This window comes from Vigna unguiculata, chromosome 3 (assembly GCF_004118075.2).
Source record: "Vigna unguiculata cultivar IT97K-499-35 chromosome 3, ASM411807v1, whole genome shotgun sequence".
Taxonomy (NCBI): Eukaryota; Viridiplantae; Streptophyta; class Magnoliopsida; order Fabales; family Fabaceae; genus Vigna; species Vigna unguiculata.
Genome location: NC_040281.1, coordinates 9,870,465 through 9,897,799, shown reverse-complemented (window position 1 = coordinate 9,897,799; position 27,335 = coordinate 9,870,465). Strand labels below are relative to the sequence as shown.

At 36.7% G+C, this 27,335-nt stretch overlaps 1 protein-coding gene across 1 annotated transcript; it reads left to right on the top strand.

Annotated features, from left to right (window-relative positions):
- Positions 1–131: 131 nt before the first annotated feature.
- LOC114176251 (mediator of RNA polymerase II transcription subunit 16-like) lies at positions 132–25,772 on the top strand. Its single transcript, XM_028061225.1, has 17 exons — positions 132–854; positions 1,350–1,418; positions 2,536–2,624; positions 6,762–6,874; positions 7,194–7,295; positions 12,735–12,825; positions 16,382–16,975; positions 17,522–18,140; positions 18,310–18,389; positions 18,522–18,604; positions 19,207–19,443; positions 21,289–21,460; positions 22,628–23,124; positions 23,243–23,419; positions 23,748–24,122; positions 24,540–25,023; positions 25,426–25,772. Exons 1-16 carry the CDS (start codon positions 556–558, stop codon positions 24,684–24,686), a joined length of 3,744 nt encoding a protein of 1,247 aa, XP_027917026.1. The 5' UTR covers positions 132–555; the 3' UTR covers positions 24,687–25,023; positions 25,426–25,772.
- The last annotated feature ends 1,563 nt before the right edge of the window (positions 25,773–27,335 follow it).

The following is a 27,335-nucleotide window of genomic DNA, read 5'->3' as shown; positions in this document are numbered from 1 at the left end:
AAATTCAGATCTATGTTGAACAAGAGAGAAAAGAAAGCACGAGTTCCTAACATTTCTGGAATTTTCTTTGTTGAACAAGAGAAACTCACTGTTTTAAGGAGCAGCCACACACAGCAGCATCATAAACATCTCATTCAATCGTTGTTTATCTCACAACAGAGACAGCCCCAACAACACCCGAAAAGGTAAAAAAGCAAAAAGTTTCGACCACCATAACTCGGAAGAAAAAACAAAAGAAAAACAATTTCTTTGTTACTTGCTTTCTTTGTTACTCTGGAGAATCACCGGTTTTGCTTTGTCCACCACATGCCCAGCACAAAAACCCTAACCCCAGATCACTCACCCTATCACAATCTCCCTTTATTAAACAAATCAAAACCCCAAACTCTCTCCCTCTGTTTCTCCCCCCTTTTCCCACTAACCCCACTCTCCACATTTCTCTCTCTACATTTCCAACAGTGCTATCTGTCGCCTTCAATTGCGACTTTCCACCACTAACCCAATCCTCATTTCTTTCTCTCTCTTTCTCTCATATAAAAATTAGGGCTTTTCCAAATGAATCAAATTGGTGGGACAAAGGACCCAGAGGCCGAGCCCGTCGCTCAGTCTCTGCCCCAACCCCAAGACACGCCCAAGCCTCCAGACAAAACCGATTCCGCCGCCGTGGTCGTTGCTGCCACCACCACCACCACCACCACCACCGAAGAGCAAGAGGTCGGACAGGAGGAAAAGCCGCCGGTCCCCATGGAGGAAGATTCGCTCAATCCCGCCACCGTTTTCTCCATCAGGCTTAAGCAACCTAGGTCCAATTTGCTGCATAAGATGAGCGTTCCTGAACTGTGTCGGAATTTTAGGTCAGTAATTCGATTCAATTGGTTTGGTTTTAGTTCAAATTAGTGTTTCTGTTGTTTTTTTTTGGCGGGGGGATGCTGTGAATGGGATGTTTATTTTTTTTGGTGTCATAGTGATCTGTAAGCACCCGTGAGAAATGAAAATAAGGAGGATGTGTTGACTGAACTTCTCCCACAAGCAACTTAACGAGAATTATATGTGTGGTTCTATGAAAGTTAAGTGCGTAAGTTGATTTTAGTTTCCGGGGAAATTTAATTTGCTCTACCTTCATTTTCCTCCTGAGAGTGATCGTGGAGAAGAATTTTTTTTTTTTCAAACGTAGTACATGATAGGAAGTTGGGGGGGAAAATGCAGGGTTGCTGATGTAGCTTTTATTCACTTCTTCTGTTGATTTTTTCATCCATGTGCTGATGGATGGGCCGTGGGCGTATTATATCACAACATCCTTGTGCTAATTTTCTTTTTCTTTTTCTTTCTTCTTGCTTGTTTTTCTGCAGTGCTGTTTCCTGGTGTGGAAAACTAAATGCTATAGCTTGTGCAGCAGAAACGTGTGCAAGAATTCCAAGGTTTCTTGATTTTTTTCCTCATTTGAAAATGTTTCCAAATCATTGGTGTGTTCTATACGTTTAATCAAGGACAGGACTTTCTGTTCATATGGATGGCCTGAACATGAGTAGAACTGCAGAAGAATCAATAGAATTGATAAGATTGTGAGATTTGTTTTGGAGATTTTTTTTTATTGTTGAAGTCAACCAGACTTAACGTGTGGGTAAATAGCTTAGTTAAAGTACTTATTGAATACGTAGTTATCATAAAAGCACTTAGGTATAAGTTGTCTTAAGAATCAAAGGGAAATTATGGCTAAACTGTTTTCATTTAAGTTGTAAACTTTTTTTCAGTAAGCTATTATGGAGCTTATTGAAAATAAGCTGAAAACAATGTATAAGCATATCATAAGTTCTCTAAAACACATAAACAAGTTTTTCTATCTTACAACAAGTCTGAAGAAGCTGTAATAAACACATTAGTTTAGCTGACAGACATCTCAAACTTTCTGATCTACTTGTTTCTTTGTTGATTATGGATACCTAAATGATGTACTGAGCAGATATATTGTGAATTTATCTTTTAACATTTTTAACAGTGTCTTTTAACATGTTTCTTTGTGGGCTTATATAATATCTTCCTCTGCTTATCCAGTTCCCTTATTTGTTGGCTGGCAAATTTGGCAATGAGTAACTGGAAAAATTCACAGCTAACATTTAATGAAGACTCAAAATGAAAATACAATACTCAATTTCTACAATTGCATTATTGAAAAAAAAATAAAAAAATAGGCTTCATAAACCATACCTTGTAATGAGCATACAAAATCAGTAGAAGAAAAAAAGCTCCGAACAGGTCATTTTGTTTAAATGACCTGAATTTTGAGTGTACCCTGAAATGCATCTGTCTCATTCAAGTTCTTTGTTAGGTTAACTTAATTTTCCCATACCATTTATTAAAGGTTCATCTATATTTTTCCTAAGCTCAAATATAACTTTATTTTTACAAACTAGAACAGATGTTCTCTTGTCTGCTCATTCATGTATCTTTTGCTCGTTTCATTAGTTTGCTGGCACTTGTGTGTTTGGTTTTATTGCTAATTTGTAATGCTTATTAGTTTTTTTCTTTTTAACGTAGTTCAACAGCTAATCCACCATTTTGGATCCCAATACATATTGTGATCCCAGAGAGGCCGACTGAATGTGCAGTGTTCAATGTCATAGCAGGTATTTTGATGTCATTGCTTCATTTGGTAACCTTGGATCCTTCAGCTTTGCCGTATGATGTATCTAATGCCAAAGCAGCCTGAGCAATTGTGAAGTCTTAGACTGGTGAATTTTTTGAAGTTCTTATGCGTTCCTAGCATTTAGCTTACACTATACAAGGCTATCCAATACTATTATTTAACATCAACTAATAATAACACAATTTTATTTTGGTTTATGCAGTTTTAGTTAAAATCGTCACGTCTTCCTCTCATAATTTTTAGTTATTGTCTTTAATAAGTGAAATTAAACAGTAAAGGGAGATCCTTGATCTGGATAATCTTTTCAAAATCACTTCTTTTGACATTTGATCACTCTTTTTTAATTTTCTTGCTGCTGTAATAGATATTGATGGCTAGTCTCTGAAACTGTCTCTCTTGGACATGATTTCAAAGGGGTAATTTAGGATAGACCTTGATACCACTGTAGGACTATAATGTAACATAGTGTTGTCACATGATACCATTTTAGGAATATTAATATACTGTTATGACATGTCCTTCCAGTCTGCTGCACATGTCCAAATCACCTTAACCAACTTTCTATGATCTTTTCTTCAATTAGTGTCACCCTATTTGTACACAATCATTTTGCGGTCATATATCCATCTTAACGATTTCATACGTTATCTTTGTTTTCATACGTTATCTTTACCTTCCATTTTTTTCTCTCTTTACTCTGAGGTCGAGCGTTCACTACCATGGAATATGGCTGAGCATATAATAATGTGATAAAATTTTCCATTAAGCATAATCGGTACTTTATGATCACAAATAAATCTTATCTTTTCCCCATAACTTTGTAATGTTAATCGTAGATATTAAGCTGAGAAAACAATGCTATGACATCTTTTCCCATCCGTACTTCCACTTTCATCTTGTTGCTTGCTAGAATGGCAATGCATGTACTTTGTTATCCTCCTAGTCAAGTTAAACCCCTTTGGTTTCAAAGTTTATCTCCACAGCTAATGTTTGGAGTGAATTTCATCTCCTGACTCCTCAATTAAAATTATCTATACCATTATATAAAGGGTATTCACCCTTTTGGTGTACACATTTCGTTTTCTAATTTTACCTTTAATAACTTTTTTTTTTTTAAATTAAAGTAATTATCTTACCAATTTTACCCTTTAAGTGACCATATTTTAAAATTTAACTGTTTTTTTTTATATGACCGTTATTTTTAAACTAAAATAACTATTATAATAAAAAGATTCTTATGAAATAAATAAAAATTAATTTTTATAGTAATAATTATTTATATTTACTTTTATAATTATAATTTTATTATAATTTTTTTTTAAAACATATGCGCATAGTGCGTGTGTTTTCACTATATGTTTATAAAAAGAATGCAGTTAGGGATAATGTTTGAGATATGAATTGATTGTGTTAGAAATATGATTTAGTTACACTAAACAAGGAGATATGATAATTTGATTGGGAAATATCAAAAAAATTATTTCCCATCATTAGATATTGATTTTTTTCCTTATTATTGTTTCTTTTCACCGGAAACAAGAATGCTCATGTGTACCTCCCATATGAAATTCATTATCTTCCTTCTCAGTTTCTCTCTTCTTGACATGGTACCAAAGCAATATCATCCTCTGTGATTTGTTGTTACTAATTCTTTCAACATTGTATCAAGAACCTACTAAGAAAGTGCTTTCCCTATGTGCCCAATGCTCATAGGAGTATATTTTTAGAAACTAGGTATATTTTTTGCTTTCTGTCTTTTTCCTTGCCTTCCTTTGATTGAGCCAACTCAATAATATTTTAGGAAACCAAGATCTTTGGTTTGAAAGTGGTCGAATACATGCCTTTCCAATTGTTAAATTTTATTACCATAATTCCTTGTAATCAGTGTCATTAACATAAACAACTAGGTAGACACATTGCTTGGGAGACGTATGACAATAGGACATTGAATGATTTTCTTCACTTCATTTTGGGCCAAAATCCATACTACATGACTAAACTTCCCAAACCAAGCTCGAGGCAATTGTTTGAGGTCATGGAGAGATCTTCACAATTTGCAAGCTAAGCAAGATTCCACTTGAGCAACAAACAAAGGAGGTTTCTCCATGTAAATATCCTCTGAAAGTTTTCCATAAAGAAAGACATTTTTAATATCAAGTTGATAGAATGGCCAGTGACGAATGACAATCATAGTAATAAAAGCTAAACAATGGTGAGGAGAGAAGGTATCACTATAATCAAGGCCAAAGATTTGAGTGCATCCCTTAGCCACCAACCTAGCTTTGAGATGACCAACTTCACGATTCGGTCCAAATTTAATGGTTTAAACCCATTGACAAAGAAATGATTTACTGTGAGGAGGAAGAGGAACTAGATCCTATGTACCACTGTGCTCAAGAGCATGTATTTCATCAATCATGGCTTGCAATCTAGGATGATGAAGTGATGCATGCTCATTTATAGCCACAACGAGAAAAGATAGAAAGAAAAGAGAAGAGAAATAGGAAGGAGATAAATGGTGATAACTCAATAAATTGTAAATATGAGGGTTTTTTATTAGATTGAATACCTATCCTAAGGGCAATGGGCTAGCCAACATTATCATTACTAGGCTTCACAATAAGGTTGTCTAATGGTGAAGGACATGAGGAAGGAGATTCTGTAGGTGCTAGAATAGGTTCATTGTAGGCTAAGTAGAATAGGTTCAAAGTAGGCTTATTAAGCTTTACTCAAAAGCTGTTTTTCAGTACCTATATGTACCTAGGAATACTTGTCTTTTACTCTTTCCATTCTCATTATTGTGTCACAAATGTGTTGTATATAAATGAACCACCTAAGGGAGACCTTTTCAAGCTCTCAATATATTTTCTCTTGTTTGTTCTTTATTTTCTTAAGTGTTGGATCATTTCTTTGTATCTGTTGTTGAGCTATACTCGGGAGGGGATGAAACAACTGCAGGAGGACTACTTGTAGGAGAATTAGGTTGATTTTCTTCTTGAGTGCATAACACAAATTGAAAAGAAGGAACATGTAGCACCTTCTGTAGGGAGACAACTTGTGTGGAGGTAAATAAGAAAGGAGGCTCTTCGAAAAGAGGCAACATTAACCAACATGAAATACCTTATTGACTTTAGAGAGTAACATTTTTAGCCTTTCTGAAGATGAGAGTATTCTTAGAAAACATATTTAATAGCTCTAGCACATAACATATCCAAGCTTGGGGGAATATGGAGTAGCTGTTCATTAGGAAAAATAATGGAGTGTGGGATTTGATTGTCAAGCGAGCAAGATTTTGGTTGGATTTGAAAAACAATGTGTCCTCACACCTCACTGATCTTGATCTTTACACACACACACATGAGGAATTGAAAATACAACTCTGAGAAATCAGAATAAAGGTTGTTGCTTATGACATATACTAGGTACAACAGAAGCAATTTAATAAACATATATACAACAAAGGACAATCATTATTCAACACAATTAATATAGAGATATAATAAGATTTGATGGGAAAAATATTGTACCCAATTTCTCTCATAGATATGGATTTTGTTCCTTACAATTGTATCTCTTCTTCATTATCAGTATATTGCTTTCTTTTTTTCTCTTCTCAACATGATACCATAGTAGTACTATCTTTCGTGACCTATTTTTGTCACTAATCCTTTTGATGGATAATCTCTTTTGCATCTCTGGTAAGCACATGCAAAATTGGATTAAATATGTGTGCTTAGGCACTCTCTTTGTATATTTTGTGACATTTCCATTTATTTCTCCATTATTTGGTAGTATCAATCCAATATATTTAAACTTAGAAACTTGTGGTATGACATCTCTTGTTTTCTATTTTGTAGTCGTGTATTCATTGTCTATACTAAAATTGCAACACATACATCCTGTCGTAGTGAAAACCCCTTGTTTTAATAGTCCTCTCTCCAAGTATAGTTTCAAGTTGAAGGCTTCTTTGATTCCTCAAAAGGGATAATCTTTTTATGTCCCTGATAAGCTCATCCCAGACTAGATTAAAAAAGGACTTAAAGCTATGCCTTAATATGATCTTTTTTGTTTTTATTCTTTTAGAATTTTAATTTAATTGTATTTATGACTTCTGCAGATTCGCCTCGTGATTCTGTCCAGTTCATTGAATGGTCCCCAACCTCTTGTCCCCGTGCATTGTTGATTTCAAATTTCCACGGGAGGGTAACTATTTGGACTCAACCTTCTCAAGTAAGTGAGCTTTATCTTAGGGCTTCTCAATGTATGTGCCTAGTAAACATTCTTGAGTATTTGACTCCTCTAAAGTGAAAAAGTTGGAGTGGGGTAATTTTGCAAGGTACTTCAGTTATAATCAATTGTGAATACACTTTTAATTTCTTATCTTACCCACTTTCTCACTTTAGAGATGTTGAATCCTATTTTAGCATATCTTTTAATTTATTTTATTTCATCAGTCATTTGCCCATCTCTGCCCATTCATTGTTTCTCTATTTTTTTCACATATTTGCTTATGTTGAATATTTGTTCCTCACATTGTTTTTCCATTCAGGGGCCAACTAATCTTGTCCATGATACTAGCTGTTGGCAACGTGAGCATGAGTGGCGGCAAGATATTGCAGTCGTAACAAAGTGGTTATCAGGGGTGTCTCCGGTATAATGTTAGCTAGTCTTCTACTGCTATGTTCAAATTCCATGTACATTTATTTTGATAAAGTCTAGTTAACATTTTGTTAGAATTATTACCTATTGTATCATTAACCCTATGTATAGGGTGTTGAGTGTGGGAAACTCTCTATGTATAGGATGTTGAGTGTGGGAAACTATCTACTGCCGTATCTACTGCTGCATGTAATATGCCTAGTATCTTAGAGTAGTCTTTTCATATGTACTTGCTTCATTATAAATAGAAGAGGAGGAGAGTGGTACTGTAGTCCACTAATATATTTTAAAGTCTCAGTCTCAAGTTGGTATCAGAGCGGGTCGATCCCGCTCTGGTTTCTGTCTCATCTGGTCCGTCAACGCTGTCCGCGGCTGTGCAGGTTCGTTTAACCTCGTTTCTGAACTAAACAACCTTTGAACACTATCCGCCACTGTTTGCAGTCCTCCGCCGCCGTCCACCGCTGTCCACCGATGCAGTTCCGTCCGAAAACCACCGGATCTGAACCGCCTCTCCGCGCGACAGCCAACCCCGCCGGTGTCGCAGGCAGCGCTGTCGCCACGCGCCTCCACTTGCGTCATCTCTGTTCGCTGCTGTCAGGCGCGTGCCGCCCACGCGCCGCCTTCCAGTCGCCGGTTCGTCGTCGCGCCACCTCCGTCGCCGGAGCCTCCTCTACCCGTTTTGACCCTCAAACCTCTGTTCCGGTGAAGTCCAGTAGCACCTCTTGTGGAAATCGTCACTTTCAAATTCGAAAATCGTCACTGTTTCACTGTTTTTTGAGATCCTCTCTGTTTTTGTTTATTCTCTTGATCATATCATGGCCACTGGAGGTACTGGGAATGCTATTTCATTCTCCGGAAGCCCCTGCATTATGTCCGAGAAACTAAATGGCCAAAATTACTTATCTTGGTCCGCTGCCGTTGAGATGTGGTTTCTCGGTCAAGGACACCACGAACACCTTGAAAAAGATGGCAGCCACGTACCTTCTGAAAAAGCTGAACAGTGGAAACAAGCAGATTTCCAACTATGTGCTCTATTGTGGCAGTCGGTGGAACCACGACTTTTGATGTCCCTACGGGCCTTCAAAACTTGCCACTCGTTTTGGAAGCGAACTCAGAATATCTATGCAAATGATATTCAACGCCTCTATTATTCGGCGAACAAGTTGGCATCTATGAAAATGACTAACCATGATATGATTTCATTCATGAATGACGCTCAAGCTGTTGTGGAAGAACTTCGAATGTTCTTGGAAGTCGACTCTCTAGATGAAATGAAGAAAAAGCTTGACAAGTACTATATGGTAATGATCCTCCGCGCTATACACCCAGACTTTAATCATATCCGAGATCAACTTTTGACCTCTCATGAGGTTCCTTCCATGGAAACTTTGATCTCCCGCATGATACGTGTTCCAACTCTTCAAACTCTAGAAACTCTTGCTGTAATGGAACCATCTGTCATAGTTGCCACCCGAGGAAGAGGAGGTCGTGGAACTAGAGGAGGTGGACGTGGAGGTCGTGGGCGTCCTCAGTGTACGTATTGTAAAAGGATGGGTCATACCCAAGAAAACTGCTACACTTTACATGGATTTCCTGCCAAAACAGCCAATGTCTCCCAGGCAGAGACTACTGACTCCAAGTTCACTGAGGACGAGTATCAAGAGTACCTACGCCTCAAATCCAACAGCTTGGCACAGTCATCTCAAGCTCCAAGTACATCAACTGTTTGCATCTCTCAATCCATGGAAGGTCACAATTCATGGGTAATTGACTCTGGTTCTTCTGATCACATTTCTGGTAATACCTCCTTGTTCTCAACCATTTCATTCCAAGAAAAATCTCATTTTATAACCCTCGCGAATGGTTCTAAAACATCCTTAAAGGGAGTCGGTCAAGCCATCTTATCTCCGTCCTTAAATCTAAAATTTGTCCTTTTTGTCCCTAATTGTCCTTTCAATTTAATTTCCTTAAGTCAGTTAACCAAAACATTGAATTGCTCTGTAACCTTCGATAACAAATCTTTTGTTATACAGGAGCGTGGCTCGGGGAGACAGATTGGAGAAGGATATGAAGCGGGCGGATTATACCATTTTGGATCTCGTCCACGTGTGTCATGTGTTGCAGCTCCCAATCCTAAAATGTTACATGATCGGCTTGGTCACCCTTACTTGTCCAAGTTAAAGAAAATGTTTCCTGAACTTAGTCGTCTCCAGACTCTAGAATGTGAGTCATGTCAACTAGGAAAACATGTTAGATCTACCTTTCCTAAAAGGTCTCAATCAAAGTGTACTTCTAGTTTTTCTGTCATCCATTCCGATACCTGGGGACCTAGTCGTGTCTCATCTTTTGGCTTTAGGTATTTTGTTACTTTCATTGATGAATATTCGAGATGTACTTGGGTCTATCTTATGAAAGATCGTTTTGAATTATTATCCCTCTTCACATCCTTTTTGAATGAAATCAAGAATCAATTTGGTCAAATAATTAAAATCTTAAGAAGTGATAATGCCAAAGAGTATTTTTCGTCTGCTCTTTCTAATGTTTTGAGTTTCCATGGTATCCTGCATCAGTCAACTTGTCCTCATACGCCACAACAAAATGGTATAGCCGAAAGAAAAAATAGACACTTAGTTGAAACTGCTCGTACCCTTTTGTTAGTGCCAACGTTCCTGTCCATCACTGGGGAGATGCCATCTTAACTGCAGGATTTCTTATTAATCGGATGCCATCTTCCTCTCTCAATTATAAGGTCCCTTTCTCCATTCTGTTCCCAGAAAATCCTCTCTTTCACACTTCTCATAGAGTTTTTGGTTGTGTATGTTTTGTTCATGACATGTCTCCCGAGTTAGACAAACTTTCTGCTCGCTCTCTCAAATGTGTTTTCTTGGGTTATTCACGACTTCAAAAAGGGTATCGATGTTACTCTCCTGAAACCAAGAAATATTACATGTCTGCCAATGTTACATTTTTTGAACAGACCCCTTACTTCTCTCCATCTGTTCAAGATGTCCATGTCATACAGCAGGTCCTTCCTATTCCCGTGGTTGAGTACAATAGTTCCAATGTCCCTGTCACTCCAAGTCTCGACCAAAGTCCTCCTGAGCCATCATCTCCACCTATTGATTCTCTCCAACACAGGACGTCGACGAATAGTCCAGTTGTTCAAGAACATGGTGAATCCCCTACTTCAGATTCTTCTCCCTTGTCTCTTGATCCCACGACTCCTGTTGAAGGTGATTCAGGTTGGTCCATTGCTCTCAGAAAAGGTACTCGTTCCTCTCGAAATCCACATCCTATTTATAATTTTCTTAGCTATCATCAATTATCGCCTTCCTATTGTTCACTTTTATCCTCAGTGTCTTCTATTATTATTCCCAAAAATGTGAATGAAGCACTTGATCATCCTGGATGGCGACAAGCCATGATTGCAGAGATGCAAGCTCTTGAAAGCAATCATACTTGGGAGCTCATGCCCCTCCCTTCGGGTAAGAAGGCTGTTGGTTGTCGATGGGTGTATGCAATTAAAGTTGGCCCCGATGGTCAGGTTGATCGACTCAAAGCCCGATTGGTTGCAAAAGGGTACACTCAGGTTTATGGTCTTGACTATTGTGACACCTTCTCTCCCGTGGCCAAGATGACTATTATTAGCCTCTTCTTTGCAATGGCAGCAATTCGTCATAGGCCGCTTCATCAATTAGATATCAAAAATGCCTTCCTTCATGGTGATCTTGAGGAGGAAGTTTACATGGAGCAACCTCCTGGGTTTGTTGCTCAGGGGGAGTCTGGTATGGTATGCAAATTGCATCGATCTTTATATGGCCTCAAACAATCACCACGAGCTTGGTTTGGAAAATTCAGCTCCATTGTTCAGAAATTTGGGTTAAGACGCAGTGAGGTAGATCACTCAGTCTTTTACAAACATACCTCTCCTGGGAAATGTGTCTACGTAATAGTATATGTTGATGATATTGTTATTACAGGAAATGATACTACTGGAATATCTCAACTGAAGGAGCACTTGTGTAAACATTTTCAAACCAAGGATCTCGGAAGCCTCAAATACTTCTTGGGCATTGAAGTAGCTCAGTCAAAAGATGGAGTTGTAATCTCTCAAAGGAAATATGGTCTTGATATATTACAAGAAACAAGTATGATTGACTGCAGACCAGTAGAGAGTCCTATGGACCCAAATCAGAAGTTAACAACGGAAGAAGGCGAATTATTCTCCGATCCAGAGAGATATAGGAGGCTCGTTGGAAAGTTAATTTATCTCACTATTACGGGGCCTGATCTATCTTTCGCAGTTGGAATTGTTAGCCAGTTTATGCAGACTCCATGTCTTGAACATTGGAATGCCATCATCCGTATTTTAAGGTACCTCAAGAAGGCTCCAGGACAAGGTTTGTTAAATGAAGATAAAGGAAATGTTCAAATCTCTGGGTACTGTGATGCTGATTGGGCAGGCTCTCCTATTGATAGACGCTCTACTACGGGATATTGTGTCCTCCTTGGAGGAAATGTTATCTCTTGGAAAAGTAAGAAGCAAAATGTAGTGGCTCGATCCACCGCTGAAGCTGAATATCGGGCAATGGCGTCTCTCACGTGTGAACTCATATGGGTAAAGCAATTTCTTCGAGAGCTTAACTTCTGCGAAATTCAGACCATGAAGATGTACTGTGACAACCAGGCTGGTCTCCACATTGCATCAAATCTAGTGTTTCATGAGAGAACTAAAGACATAGAAATTGATTACCACTTTGTTCGAGAAAAATTGATGACCAAGGAAATTTGTACTGAGTTCGTTGGGTCAAATGACCAACTTGCAGATGTGTTGACCAAGTCATTAAGGGGACCTCGGATTGAGTTCATTTGCTCCAAGCTTGGTTCATACAATTTGTATGCTCCAGCTTGAGGGGGAGTGTTAGAATTATTACCTATTGTATCATTAACCCTATGTATAGGGTGTTGAGTGTAGGAAACTATCTACTGCTGCATGTAATCATGCCTAGTATCTTAGAGTAGTCTTTTCATATGTACTTGCTTCATTATAAATAGAAGAGGAGGAGAGTGGTACTGTAGTCCACTACTCATATATTTTAAAGTCTCAGTCTCAAGTCATTTATTTATCTAAATTTGTCCTCAAACTTATATAGTTATTCAAGGGATATGGATTCTCTCTGTCTATCTTTATGCTTTGGTTGTTTCCAAACATGGTTTTTCAATGATTGAACCTCTGAGCAACTGTTTCCTTATGTGTATCTCCTATCATTTTTCAGTAAGATAGACCATAGTTTCAAATTATAATGTGGATCCATTTTTATTTCAAAAAAGAACTCAAGCATTGTTTGTTAGACGGTTAGAACCATGTCTGTTCAATTTATTATTGGTTACTTTATTTTTAATCTGAATCAATTACTTTCTGAATCAATAGTATAGGTGGCTATCATCCAAATCAAGTGCTACTGCCAATGTGAAGTCGACATTTGAGGAAAAGTTTCTTTCGCAGCAATCTCAAACTTCAGGTCAGTTATTATCTTTATGTTCTAAAGTGTTGTTTAATATCGGCCATGGTGCCAATATGGCGGAAAATGGTAGCGATTTTACGGTCAGCCGCCATAACAGGGTGGGGGTGAATTGGAATTTTCGTGGCTGCTCATGGCGGCGGCTTGGGTGGCGGTGGCGAAGCGCTCGTGGGGAAAATCACGGACAACAGGAGAAGAAAAGAGAAGAAAGAAGAAGAGAAGAAAGGAGGTGCGTGGCGTGTTGGTTGGAGGAAGAAGGAGAAGATAGCAAAAACCTAAACCTAATTGGTCTGATACATTTGAAATTAGGCTTGGCCCACTTCTGGCCCACTTCCCCCAACGTCCAAATTTCTTCATTCCACCCTCATTTCAGCCATTTAATATTCAGCCACGTCCAAATTTCTTCACTGCAACCTCATTTCAGCCATTCAGCCACTGATTGTGTTTTTATCCTGTTGTCGGTTAATAAATTTAAAAATTTAATTACGTCCAAATTACTTATTATTTTACATTTCTATCCTAATACAAAAACCTCTTCTCTTATGATTTTACTTTTCTACCCTAATTTCAATTTCTCTTCTCCTACTATTTTACTTTTCTACCCTAATTTCAGGTACCATTTTTATTCTTTAAAACCTAAGTCTGACCCATTAAACACATATTTAATTAAACACATATTTAACCTAGCCTATCTGTAAAACTTTCTTCATTCTCCATTACTTTATTCTATTCAAAACCAAAAGTTTCTAAAGCTTTCCTACCGGCCACTACCACCAGCGTCGCCGACCGCCACCATCAAGTTAGTTTTTTTTATTTATCTTTTGTATTTGTCTAATTTCACTATAATTATTTTGTAAAAAAAATATACCTATTTTTCAGCAATAATAATGGTCAATGATAATTCCTTCAAGAACATCCCATAGAAGTGATCCAGATGGAAACATTGTCATCTGATGGATGAATCAAATTTAAATACAACTATTTGCAATTATTGTGGGAAAGTTATGAAAGGAGGAGTTACTAGAGCAAAAGAACATCTCATGGCAAAGAAGGGCAATGTTGCTGCTTGCACCAAGACTCCGAAAAATGTGAGAGAAGAACTTTGGAAATTATATAAAGAAAAAAACAGATAGCTCCTCTATCAATCCTAGATATAATGCAACCAATGATAACCATGACAGTGCAGATGAAGTTGAAATTTCAACGGCTAGCAATGACAAAAGGAGAAATAGTGGTTGAAGGAAAGGACCAATGGATATGTTCTGCAGAAATCCAGCCGCTGCGATAGAGAAGAGAAAAAAGGAAAAACTAAGGCAAGCTAACATCAAAGAGGCATGTGACAAAAATTTAAAGGCCTCAATTCATCAATAGATTGCTCGATTTTGGTACCAATCTTTCCCATACAACTTCTCAGTGTACTCAACTTCCTTGTTGAGAAGTAGAACTCTGATTTCATGATAACTAGGCGCGGGTAAATTGGGTCCATAAGCACCTATGGCATCAATCATATCTTGAAAACTTTTCAATTTCACAAGGTTGAATGACAAGCCTCCTTGGTACCAAAATCGAGTAATATATTGATGAACCGTGGCCTTTAAATTTTTGTCACATGTCTCTTTGATGTTAGCTTGCCTTAGTTTTTCCTTTTTTCTCTTCTCTATCGCAACGGCTGGATTTCTGCAGAACATATTCATTGGTCCTTTCCTTCCACCGCTATTTCTCCCTTTATCATTGCTAGCCGTGGAAATTTCAACTTCATCTTCACTCTCATGGTTATCATTGGTTGCATTATATCTAGGATTGATAAAGGAGGTATCTGTTTTTTCTTTATATAATTTCCAAAGTTCTTCTCTCACATTTTTCGGAGTCTTGGTGCAAGTAGCAACATCGCTCTTCTTTGCCATGAGATGTTCTTCTGCTCTAGTAACTCCTCCTTTCATAACTCTCCCACAATAAGTGCAAATAGTTGTATTTAAATTTGATTCATCCATCGGATGACAATGTTTCCATCTCGGATCACTCCCATGGGATGTTCTTGAAGGATCATTATCATTGGCCATTATTATTGCTGAAAAATAGGTATATCTTTTAAAAAATAATTATAGTGAAATTAGACAAATAGAAAAGATAAAAAAAAACAAACTTGATGGTGACGGCCGGTGATGCTGGTGGCAGTGGCCGGTAGGAAAGCTTTAGAAACTTTTGGTTTTGAATAGAATAAAATAACAGAGAATGAAGAAAGTTTTACTGATAGGCTAGGTTAATTATGTGTTTAATGGGCCAGGCTTAGGTTTTAAAGAATAAAAATGGTAATTGAAATTAGGGTAGAAAAGTAAAATAATAGTAGAAGAGAAACTGAAATTAGGGTAGAAAAGTAAAATCATAAGAGAAGAGGTTTCTGTATTATGGTAGAAATGTAAAATAATAAGTAATTTGGACGTAATCAAATTCTTAAATTTATTAATTGACAACGGGATAAAAACACAATCAATGGCTGAAATGAGGTTGCAATGAAGAAATTTGGACATGGCTGAATATTAAATGGGTGAAATGAAGAAATTTGGACGTCGGGGGATGTGGGCAAGGCCCAATTTCAAATGTATAAGACCAATTAGGTTTAGGTTTTTGCTATCTTCTCCTTCTTTTCTCTTTTTGTCCGAGATTTTCGCCACGAGCGCTCCGCCACTGCCACGCGTAAAGCGGCCGCCACGAAAATTCCGATTCGCCCACGCCTGTTATGGCAGCAGGCCAGAAAACTGCTACCGGTTTCTGCCATGTCGGCGTCATGGCCGATATTAAGCAACACTGCCTTCTCTTAAATACATTCTAAGCGCATGAGTAGGGGGATAGTTGCTCTCTTAGATGATTGAACTGTTGAAATCATGTCCAAGCCACAAAATTCAGGCGCTTTCCAATTGAGCTACAGGCTTATTGGCTCTGATTGATTTTTTGTTTTTTCTTTTGTTTCTTTTTCCAGAACAATTTTGTTAGTTGCTACTGGTAATATATATATATATATATATATATATATATATATATATATATATATAGATGTAGCTTTTTCATATTGTTTGACTTTTTGCCAATAAGTCTTCCTTGCTTAGTGATAGAATTGAAATGTGAGAGAGAGAGAGAGAGAGAGAGAGAGAGAGAGAGAGAGAAGATAATCTGTCGTCATGAGACGTTGTTACAAACTGTTACAAGAGGCTCTTATATAGACCTCACAGAAACAGTTGTCTTAGTGACTGATGTACTGGCTTAACTACCTAATAATGACTAAAGTAGTTTACTCTAGTAGGCAAGTGAAGCTTGGAGAACATATCAGCTCATTGAACTTATGCAGACACTCTTCTCAAAGAGATGTTTAGATAGAACTTTCTCACAAACACAAGATAGATCAATTTCCATATGCTGTGTTCAGGCATGGAAGAAAGGATTGTGAACAAGTCTTCCATATTTGTTATTCATTTGATATTGTTTTAAATTATTGTAAGATATATGTATTAAATAGTCCTATGCTTGTGCAACTAATATGTGCTATTGTTTTTTCCTCCAGCTAGATGGCCCAATTTTCTGTGTGTTTGTTCAGTGTTCTCATCGGGCTCAGTTCAACTTCACTGGTCCCAGTGGCCTCCTAGTAAGAATGACACGACACCAAAGTGGTTTTGCACTAGTAAAGGACTTTTGGGTTGTGGGCCCAGTGGGATTATGGCTGGTGATGCTATCATTACAGACAGTGGTGCCATGCATGTAGCAGGTGTACCAATTGTTAATCCGTCCACCATTGTAGTTTGGGAGGTCACACCTGGGCCTGGAAATGGTTTCCAGGTAGCTCCAAAGACAAGTACTAGTTGTGCTGTCCCACCTCTTAGCCCACCCAACTGGGCTGGTTTTGCACCTTTAGCTGCATATTTATTTAGCTGGCAAGATTATCTACTATCTGAAGCTAAGCAAGGGAAAAAACAGACAGACCAAAACCTTCTTGACGCTGTACCTCTGTATTGCTCACCAGTTTCAAATTTTTCAGCATATGTGAGTCCTGAAGCTGCAGCTCAATCTGCAGCAACTACTACATGGGGTTCTGGTGTAACAGCAGTAGCCTTTGATCCAACTCGTGCTGGTTCAGTGATAGCTGTTGTGATAGTTGAGGGTATGAAGATGATTCTGATGTGAATATATACAGTGATAATGTTTCAATCACTTATATTTCTGTTGTGTACTTTTTGGTTTAAAGTTTCCTTTGTTTTAACTCAAGTAAAAATCTTTACTCTATGCATTTTAAAGATGACAGTTGTTTGACCAAATCAGCTCTTACAGTTTGGGATTTGCAAGTAAAGCTCATTTAAGTATTCTTTTATTGTCGTTAAAGTCATATTTTGCCATTTAAAATGTCCTTAATCTGGTGTGAATCAAAATAAGCATCCCCAATTTAAAAGAAAAAAGAAATGTTTTATAAAATGATAATGGACTGGATAAAGCAATATCAAGTCCAATGTTTCACTGTTCATGCCTGGGCAACCTAGCTTAGATCCGCCTAAAAATAGCACCCTATACCTGTCTTGCCTTCTTGGTCCTCTATGGTGTGACAATACTGGCTGTGATTTAAAAGTTTTTCGGGATTTTACACCAACGGCTTTATGTGCTGCTCAGATAATTGAACTAAAAAATTGATGTATATCTGATTTTACCTGTACAGGGCAATACATGTCCCCATATGATCCAGACGAGGGCCCATCAATTACAGGGTGGAGAGTGCAACGTTGGGAATCATCTCTACAGCATGTGGTTCTCCATCCTATATTTGGAAACCCTACTTCTAGTATGGGTGGTCAATCCCCTATGCAAACTGTTTGGCAGTCCAAAGTGGACCTGAGCATAACTCCAACAAATGATTTCAAGAGCCATCAATCACCTGCAACTGGAATGACTTCTGATGTGCAAAAGGTTTCTGAGTCTGGTTCTGACAAATCGAAAAGGGTCAATTTTGATCCGTTTGATCTTCCAAGTGATGTCAGGACACTTGCCCGGGTTGTTTACTCTGCTCACGGTGGTGAAATTGCTATTGCTTTTCTTCGCGGTGGTGTCCATGTCTTTTCTGGTCCAAATTTTACACCTGTGGACAACTATCAGATTAACGTTGGTTCTGCAATTGCTGCTCCTGCTTTTTCTTCAACAAGCTGTTGTTCAGCTTCTGTTTGGCATGACTCTAGCAAAAATTGTACAATATTGAGAATAATAAGAGTTCTCCCTCCTTCTATTCCCATTAGTCAAGTAAAAGCCAATTCATCAACTTGGGAACGTGCAATTGCTGAAAGGTTATTTCCTTAATCCCTTATAGTATGAGATATTAACTGTTTCTTAATATTCTATAAAGTTGCAGATGCTTCAATAATTAGTCTACTGTGTCTGGTCGTGGAAGTTGTGATTTTTTTTTTGTCAATGTTTTACATGATTGCCTGGTTCTAATATCTGCTACAAAATCAGGTTTTGGTGGAGCCTTTTAGTTGGAGTTGATTGGTGGGATGCTGTGGGCTGCACCCAGAGTGCTGCTGAGGATGGTATTGGTAAGGCAGCTCTCATTGTCAAGATATTTTGCTATTTTTTGTTCTAGTTTTTGCAGAGAAAAGAGAGCATAGTTTACTGTTTCATATTTGTACTCTGTTAGCAAGTGACCCTTTTTCTTTACCTGGTTTCAGTTTCACTTAACAGCGTTATTGCAGTTTTGGATGCGGATTTCCATTCTCTCCCTTCTATTCAGCACAGGCAACAGTATGGTCCTGTATGTTACTGTTGAACCATCTCCTTTTCAACATTTTTGACATTGGTTTTAATAGTTTACTTCAATTTCCTCTTTGAATTTCTCATTTTTGGTTTCTGCGGGGTTTTATTCTTTTCCAATTAACTGTAGTGAGAGAGGAAGTGTTCCATATTTACCGTGGGTGGATTCTTTCTGGGATACAACGTAAAATGGAATTTTGAACCCAGCAGCAAATGTTTGGTTGTGCCAATTTTGTATTTCATGTTGAAACTTCGACTTTTATCATTAGGCTTAACCTTTATATGCGAATATTATACTTGGTGAGTTGTCAATGAGAAAGTGCTGGTGTGGAAAGGGTTTGTTCACTGCCGTAAATTTAAAATTTTGATTGTCCATGTGGGTTTGAGTCTGAATGATTTTTAAGCTTCCTAAAATTCTGCCATGGATCCCTTTTACCTTGTTTAATATGGGATAATTATTATTATTATTATTATTATTATAATCTAAACAATACTGACTTTTCTTTTACTTCTCTTTATTGTTGTATTTTTTTACTGCTATGTGACAGTATCTGTGTTACTGATTTTTTTGGGCTAAATGAACTTTGTCCTAAACGATTGCAGAGTCTAGACAGGATAAAATGTAGGCTGCTGGAAGGATCAAATGCCCAAGAGGTGAGGGCGATGGTTCTGGATATGCAAGCTAGGTTGTTATTGGATATGCTTGGGAAAGGAATCGAGTCTGCGTTGATAAATTCTTCAGCTTTAGTTCCTGAGCCGTGGCAAGCATCAGGTGAAACATTATCCAGCATTGACTCTGAAACAATGGCTGTTGAACCTGCACTAATTCCTAGTATTCAGGTATGGTTTAGTTACAACTTGGAACTTACTTACCTGATTTGCTTCATCAGATTATATAATTTGTAATTTCGTTCGTTGTGATTCTCTGGTCTTTTTGCGCACATCATTTTTTTATGCTTGGTCTTTGCTAGGTTTGTCAATTCTTGATAGTGGTACTGAATACCCAACCTTGAAGATTCTAGTAGGATATACATTTTGCACAACACAAATATGAATGCTTATAAACCAAAAACGATACTGAAAAATTACAAGACATATCATTGGTAATAAAAAAAAAGTCATAGTCTTGACATACAATAATCATCAATATGTGGCACATTTAACTAGTCAATAATCATGAGAACTGACTGAAATGGAGGCTGTGATCGAGGAGGTGCTCTGTTGGGTTAACTGTGACTGAGATGATGCCATGGTAGTAGTAGTACCAAAGAGGGGTTGAAATTGATTATCAGCAGCAGAAAGAGCCAGAATACCAGAAAAGATGATGTCAAACAAAAAGGATGGTTATTGGAACTGAAATTTACTGTAGAATTGAGAGGGAAATTCTAGGAACTAGCCTTGTCTGCAGTACCATAATTGTAGCAAAAAAATAAAACATAAATGAGAAGGGAAAGTTCAAAGAAAACTCTGTCCTGTGGCAACAGCCATCCAACAACTCCCTAGACGTTGCATACCCTCCCCTCCCATATTCCCGCCCATCTCTCGATTCTTATAGCTCCCTTTTCCCTCTTCTGCTGACACGTTTCATGTTATGACCCTGCATAACAGGATCCTCCCCATCGGTTACTTGCTGCTATTCTCTGTTCTCCTCTACACAATTGGTTGGATCATCAAATGGAATCATGGAAGGAGCAGCAGCAAAAAGGGAGGTGAACTCTTTAACATAGAGTCCAGAAGAAGCAGGCTCAACATAGGTTATGTGATGCTAGAAAACGGTGGTTGGCTATTGGAAAAGCAGGGGCTTTACTGGAAAATGCATTTACTGTTTGAGTTGGATGGTTCAAAGCAAGAAAGCACTAACCATGTTTGCCACTCTTTGAAGAATTAGGGGGCTTGATCTTCATAATTCATTTTGACGTGGGAAAAGTTATGAAAATTTAGAAGTTACTTCAAAAATCTGAGGAGTAATAAAGAAGAGTGGCTAAATCAGGATTTAATTGTTGCAATAGTGCAAATTTTCTGATTTCTGCGTATGAATCAAGCTATTCCACCCACAGAAAAAGTTTACTGTGTCAGTTCTATTGCAGCTACGAGAAACTATAGAATGCTATTAGTTGCTCTTGTGATAGCTATGTGTACTATTATGTTGTCACACACGAGCACAGATGATTGCATATAATTGTGCATCTTGTAGAGGTGCTTGCCAGCCTACTTGAATATGTCCGTATACGATTTTCTTTGTCTGCTCTTCTTTCAAATGTTATTCTTTCATCTTGTAGAGGTGTTTGTAACTGTTCTTTTCATTTACTTATTTTTTTTACCTCTTTTATCCTTCTAAACCTTTTATTCGTTAACCTACTTTTTAGTTTCCATGGTCTACAAGAAATTACCCATAACGAGGAGTCATAATGAAAGATTGAAAGTGTTCTTTTGGTACAATTATAACAAATAGTAATAAGTAAATTATTTTTATAACATTTTTTGTGTAGATATTTTTATTTGAGTAATTATTTTTCATTGTAATTACAGTTATGTCAAATTTTTTAATTGTATTCATTATTTCTTATTTTTCATAAAAATTTGGACATACAAGCGTGATAGTGCATGTATTTCCATTACATTTTATGAATTTTATTGTATTTGTTTCAATAAATCCTTTTTCTTATTTGTTTCAATCCTTTGCAGGCTTATGTGGATTCAGTTCTAGATTTGGCTTCACATTTTATTACCCGATTGAGACGTTATGCTAGTTTCTGTCGCACATTGGCAAGTCATGCTGTGACTGCAGGCACTGGGAGCAACCGAAATATGGTTGCCAGTCCTACCCAAAGTTCGGCAACACCTGCAACAAGTCAGGGTCAGTGTGCATTTATAAAATTATAATTTTTGGTGTTTAAATTGATCTGCATATCCATTTGTATTTATGAATCTTAAAATTGGTCCTCATGATTTAAAAACTATGAGTGCAGTCCTGTAGGTTCATTATTCTTAATGTTCAGCCCATTCTCTGATTGATAAAGTTTTTAAAATAGAGGGACTTATAGTTTTTTTTTTTTAAATTTGACGATAGAAATAAATATCTTATTTTCTAATTTCGTTTTTGAGTGAGCATACCGCAGGGCTGGTTATCTATATATGATAATGATGATTTCAAAAGGTACTAAATAGCTACTATTTGGAACAATTAAAATATCACTATTTCCTATAACTTATCCAAATACGGTAGCTAAGCTACTTCTTAATCATTGAATGGTTCTATTTCCAACAAATACACTATGCTCCGACTTCTTGTTTTCTTATGCTAAAATTTTCTTTCATTTAGATTGCTTTACTAATTATTGTGCCTTCATATAGATATTTTGATACACTTATGCGTGTTGAGTAACCTCCTTCAACGGAGAGGGTGAAAATAACTTTTAGGCAACCCACTTCGTTGTTTTTGCTCAACCACTGGGGTGTTTGCTTACCAAGATTGCTATGGTACATTTGGTGTACCTATTTTTACTGCTTATTCAATTAACTGAAAAAAAATGTATAGATCCGTACTTGTATATTTTAAGTTACTTCAATTTGGCGTAATTATGGATCTACTTTAGAAGTGGTGAAATTATGGTGGTTTTGGTATTGAGGAAGGAAACCGAGAGCTTATAAACTATTCACTGTGTATTAATTTGATCTAAGTTGATAGAAAAGACAACAACACTATTTCATTTTTATACTCATTCTAGATTCTATATTCCTAAATGAAATCCACTAAAGAAACAAATTAAGGAATATATATAGATATGGAAACTATTATGAATTAATCCCAGGTACTCTAAATTATTCTGTTGAAGCAGTCTGGATATAATTGGATATTTTCATATATTCTAACAAACAAGCATAGGTTCTGTGCTTCTCTTCAAATGTTTATAGAATATGATCAACTATACTACTCTATCATGCTTTAAAAAAAAAATCATTTGCTTGATCATTGTTGTTTTGCAATTTAGGTATCTAACTGAAATAAATAAATTTTTTTCAGGAGGTCAAAATGGGAGCAGCTCTATGGGAAGTGCCCAGTTGCAAACCTGGGTGCAAGGGGCTATTGCCAAGATTAGCAATACAACTGATGGAGGTTCCAATCCAACTCCCAATCCCATCAGTGGCCCTTCAACATTTATGCCTATTAGCATCAATACAGGAACATTTCCTGGAACACCAGCAGTTAGACTTATTGGGGATTGTCATTTCCTTCACAGACTATGCCAACTTTTGCTCTTCTGCTTTTTCTTTCGTCGAACACAACTTCCTCGTTATATGGGGTCTGCAAATAGAACTTCTGATGCAAATACACAAAAGCCTCAATCTAATACTCCTGCCCCTGGCAAGGTGGAGGAGATTGCAAAACCAGTCTCTGCTGTGGTGAAGTCTGATGATGGTCAGACTGGTCGAGCTGGGGCAAAAGGAGCTGAAGAAGTACCTTCTGGTCGTTCCAGATTGGGTAGTGGGAATGCTGGCCAGGGATATACGTTTGAAGAGGTATAAGTTAATAAACATTGCAACTTGTATGAAGATTCCTGTCTCTGTGTAATTTGTGTCTTACACAATGTATATTCATAGGTTGTTATTTTACTTTTCTGATGCATGTACTGTGCAGGTCAAGGTGCTTTTTATGATGCTTATGGATCTATGCCGCAGAACAGCTGGGCTGCAACACCCATTGCCAGTCTCTCAAGTGGGGAGCAACAACATTCAGGTTCGGCTGCATTATATTGATGGAAACTATACTGTACTGCCAGAGGTTGTGGAAGCATCCCTTGGTCCTCATATGCAGGTACTTAATCTTTTAAATTTCTTATTTATCTTAGACAACGTAAGCTAGTTATACTTAATATATCATGAAATAACCCCATTCTTTTTATGCTAGTTGATGAATTTCTTGACGATATAAAAGTTAATAATTAAGTTTGGCTTTGATGTGACATGGCTACCTTATTTTACACGAGGATTCCTGTATAGAGTGAAATTTTATAACTGATTTAATGATAAGATAAAGCTAAGTTTGTTACCTTTGATATCTCTTTATCTTTTTTTTTTATTTATTTCTTTTGCATGTGTAACCTTTCTGCCTATGCTCCCTGCATAAAAAATGTAATTTGCAGAATATGCCCCGTCCTAGAGGTGCAGATGCTGCTGGTCTTCTTCTACGCGAACTAGAACTCCACCCTCCAGCAGAAGAGTGGCATAGACGGAATATGTTTGGTGGACCTTGGTCTGATCAGGAAGATGTATATTGTGCAAATGATGCACCTAAACTCGTTAATTCTGACCCACTTGATTTCAGCTCAATGGAACATTCTGATGTCTACTACGGAACTCATCGCTTATGGCCTAGGAAGCGCAGAATGTCTGAAAGAGATGCAGCTTTTGGCTTGAATACTTCTGTGGGTTTGGGAGGTTATCTTGGCATAATGGGATCACGAAGAGATGTTGTTACTGCAACATGGAAGACTGGCCTTGAAGGGGTCTGGTACAAGGTTGGAAAAGAAATCTTTTTCATTTGTTGATATGGTTTCTCTCTAATGCATATAAAGGTCACATAACTTATAAATGCTTGTTATTTGGGCGGTTTGTGAATTACACGGGCCCAAGAAAACTTATAAAGGTTACATTACCTTGGATCAATTAAGGAATTCAGAAGATTATTGCATTAATTTTTTGTTATGTGAATTAAAAGATTGAGCATTCATTATTCTTAGAAGTGTGTTGTTCATATATCCCATGCTATAATACATTTAATGTTCATGCGTGTTAATGCCTAAGTTACGATGCTTAACATAATCCTACGGAATGATCTCCTTTAAATCTATCTATCAACTCTAAAATTCTTCTACCTGGCCTTTCATTTTTTCTTCATCTTCTATTTGTGATTTTGTTTACTTATATGGGTGCAGTGTGTGAGATGTCAGCGGCAGACCTCTGCTTTTGCTTCACCAGATGCTCCTCCTTCTCTTAGTCCAAATGACCGGGAAGTGTGGTGGATCAGCCGCTGGGTACATGGCTGTCCAATGTGTGGTGGAACATGGGCTCGGGTTGTATAAATGGCTTACGTTATTATAATTTGAGTTTCACGTTGTGGAAAAGGATACATTAGTGGCTAACTACGAAATGGATCAGATAGTATGCTTACTGGAGTTGTACAGGAAGAAAGGCGTAGATTTGCGTAGTTTGACATGGTGGTTTCAACGTTTGTTATCATCCAAGGTGGCCATACTATCTTGGACTTGACTTGCTATACTTCTGATCACTCGGCTGGTTTTCCATTTTTTTAAGAATCAGTTTCTGATCTCTTTTTTGGGGGCTGATTTATGATCTAGTCACTCCACAAACAGTAGGTGTTAGTTTGCGCATGGAGTGTTAAAAATTAACACCTTGCAGGTATGTAATATCTCATTTAAAAATTAACACCTTGCACTTTAAATCCCTGAAGTATCCCATCACGAATGCATTTGGAATTTTACATATTTCTTTTAAGAACAAAAATTTCACTTTATGGAAAATTGTTCAACAACATTAATAGCCTTGTCTCATTTGCTATAGGATCACTTTTAATAATTTCATCTCAGGGTTGTACCTTTTGTCGTAGGGCTAAAGGTCATATGTATCTATTCTCCTTACTGGTTTCTCCAAATGTTTTCTTTGCACTTCTATTTTTTTCTTCAACTTTTATTATTATTATTTTTTTCATATCAGGAGTGTCTAAATTTTCTTGCAACCTGCTCCTTAGTATTCCTTACCAAATAACAATGGCTTTTATAAACTATTCGTTTGATAATGCAGATTGTCAATCCTCTGTGAAAACTATCCTGCTTGCTGTTTCATGCATGCTGATGTTGATGCCTTGGCTGTAAGAACGAGTGAGAAGTTGCTGCTGATGAATCAGAGATTAAGAGCCTATATCAGTTGTCACTCGTTAAGTCTGCATAAATTTCTTCAACTGTCTTCAGTTGTATGTTGTAAATGTTGCTCCCAATGACATGCTCAACACCAGCATGTAATAGTTAGATTAGCTTAATTATCCTCTCATGATCCCTGTAAATTCATGAACTTTTGATATTTTATATTGTGGTTCATCAAAAGAATATATTATTGTTTTAATCAATTTGAAATGACCATCTGTTTTAATATATAGTTGGGTTGTTCTTGGATTGTTATCTTTAACTTGATGTGAATCTTTTCTCGATGTCTACATACAAGCAAAAAGTATAATAACTACTACCATTTTCACAATATTAATGCATTCTCTAACAATGGTGTGCCTTAATATTGGCAATTAATTGCTCAAGTTCACTATACCTTTTTTTTCTTAATATTTTAACATTACCCAGTTGTCTACATTTTTCAGGTTGGCTATTAGTTCATTTCAATGTATGAAAACTGAAAAAAAAAAAGAAGTTTCTGAGCATTATTTTTGGGTGAATAACAGTAAGCAGAAATCGCTTTTGAATATACTTGGGAAACAATTGAAAATATGTAAATTACCAAAGTAATTGTAATATGAAAATAACGAAGAGTAAATATGTAAATAATTACAATTTTTCTATTCATAAACCGAGATAATATCACTAAACAATAGGTTTAATATCCCAGTTTCTTAAAGCATTAGCTAAAAGATATGATAAATAAGCTCTAATTACGTATAGAGATTTCTTGTGCATTTAATTTAGGTTCATTCAATTAAAAATCGATTGCAGTTTTATAAATAAAATAAAACATCAGTTAATTATGTTCTTATCATTATATGGAAACCTCAAAGAGCTTGAATATTAGAATACGTGTTTAGAGTGAAAGTAGATAGAACGCACGAGAACGAATTTTTATCTAGATATAGATATTTTGGTTCTTCACCCTACTATTTTTTACCTCTACTTCTAAACCAAAAATATATTTTTTAATTTTCTCTCCATTTTCTGGTTTTTAAGTTTTATTTTCTTCAATTTATTTCCTTTTCGTTATTCTTTTTCAACTCTCCCCTAAACTAAAGTTGTGGGTATTTTGCACGATCTCTATATTGCGGGGGAGAAGTTTCTATAAATTTATCTGTTACCTAAAGTGTGTTGTATTTAACCTTAGAGTTATAATTTGGAGAAGCAAATTCGTAAGTTTCATCAATTTTATGTTGTTCCTCTACGATAATAATCACGTATGAAAATTAATTCAGGAAGCACACACAAAATATGAATAAGATTTAATTTTTTTTTTCTAAAAACATCAAATTGGTTCCTTAATGTCTTTTAGTCTCAATTTGGATCCAAGTTTTGAAAAAATTAATGCAATTTAATCTTTTTTATTATTTTTCTTGAAGTGGATTAAGGATTTTTATCAAAATTAACATTAAGATTATGTTAATTACATCAACAAAGTAAACCATTTTCATTAACAATTTTAACGTTGATGAAAAATTCTTGATTTGTTTCAAAAAATTTAATAAAAATAACTAAATTGCATGAACAAACTTGACATTCTTAAACGAAAACAGAGACAAAAAAAAGTAATTAAACCAATTAATAACTCCTCTTAATGATATTAAAAAAGGAAGTAAAAAAAAGACAAAATTCTGATACTTAAGTAAAAGAATATTACAACTATCCTCCTTTGTCTCTCTTCTAACTACCTTGATATACTAATATCTGAACCACTCAAAATGAGTTAGCTTAAAGTGAGTTATTCTAGGCCTTTTTGTTTCATTG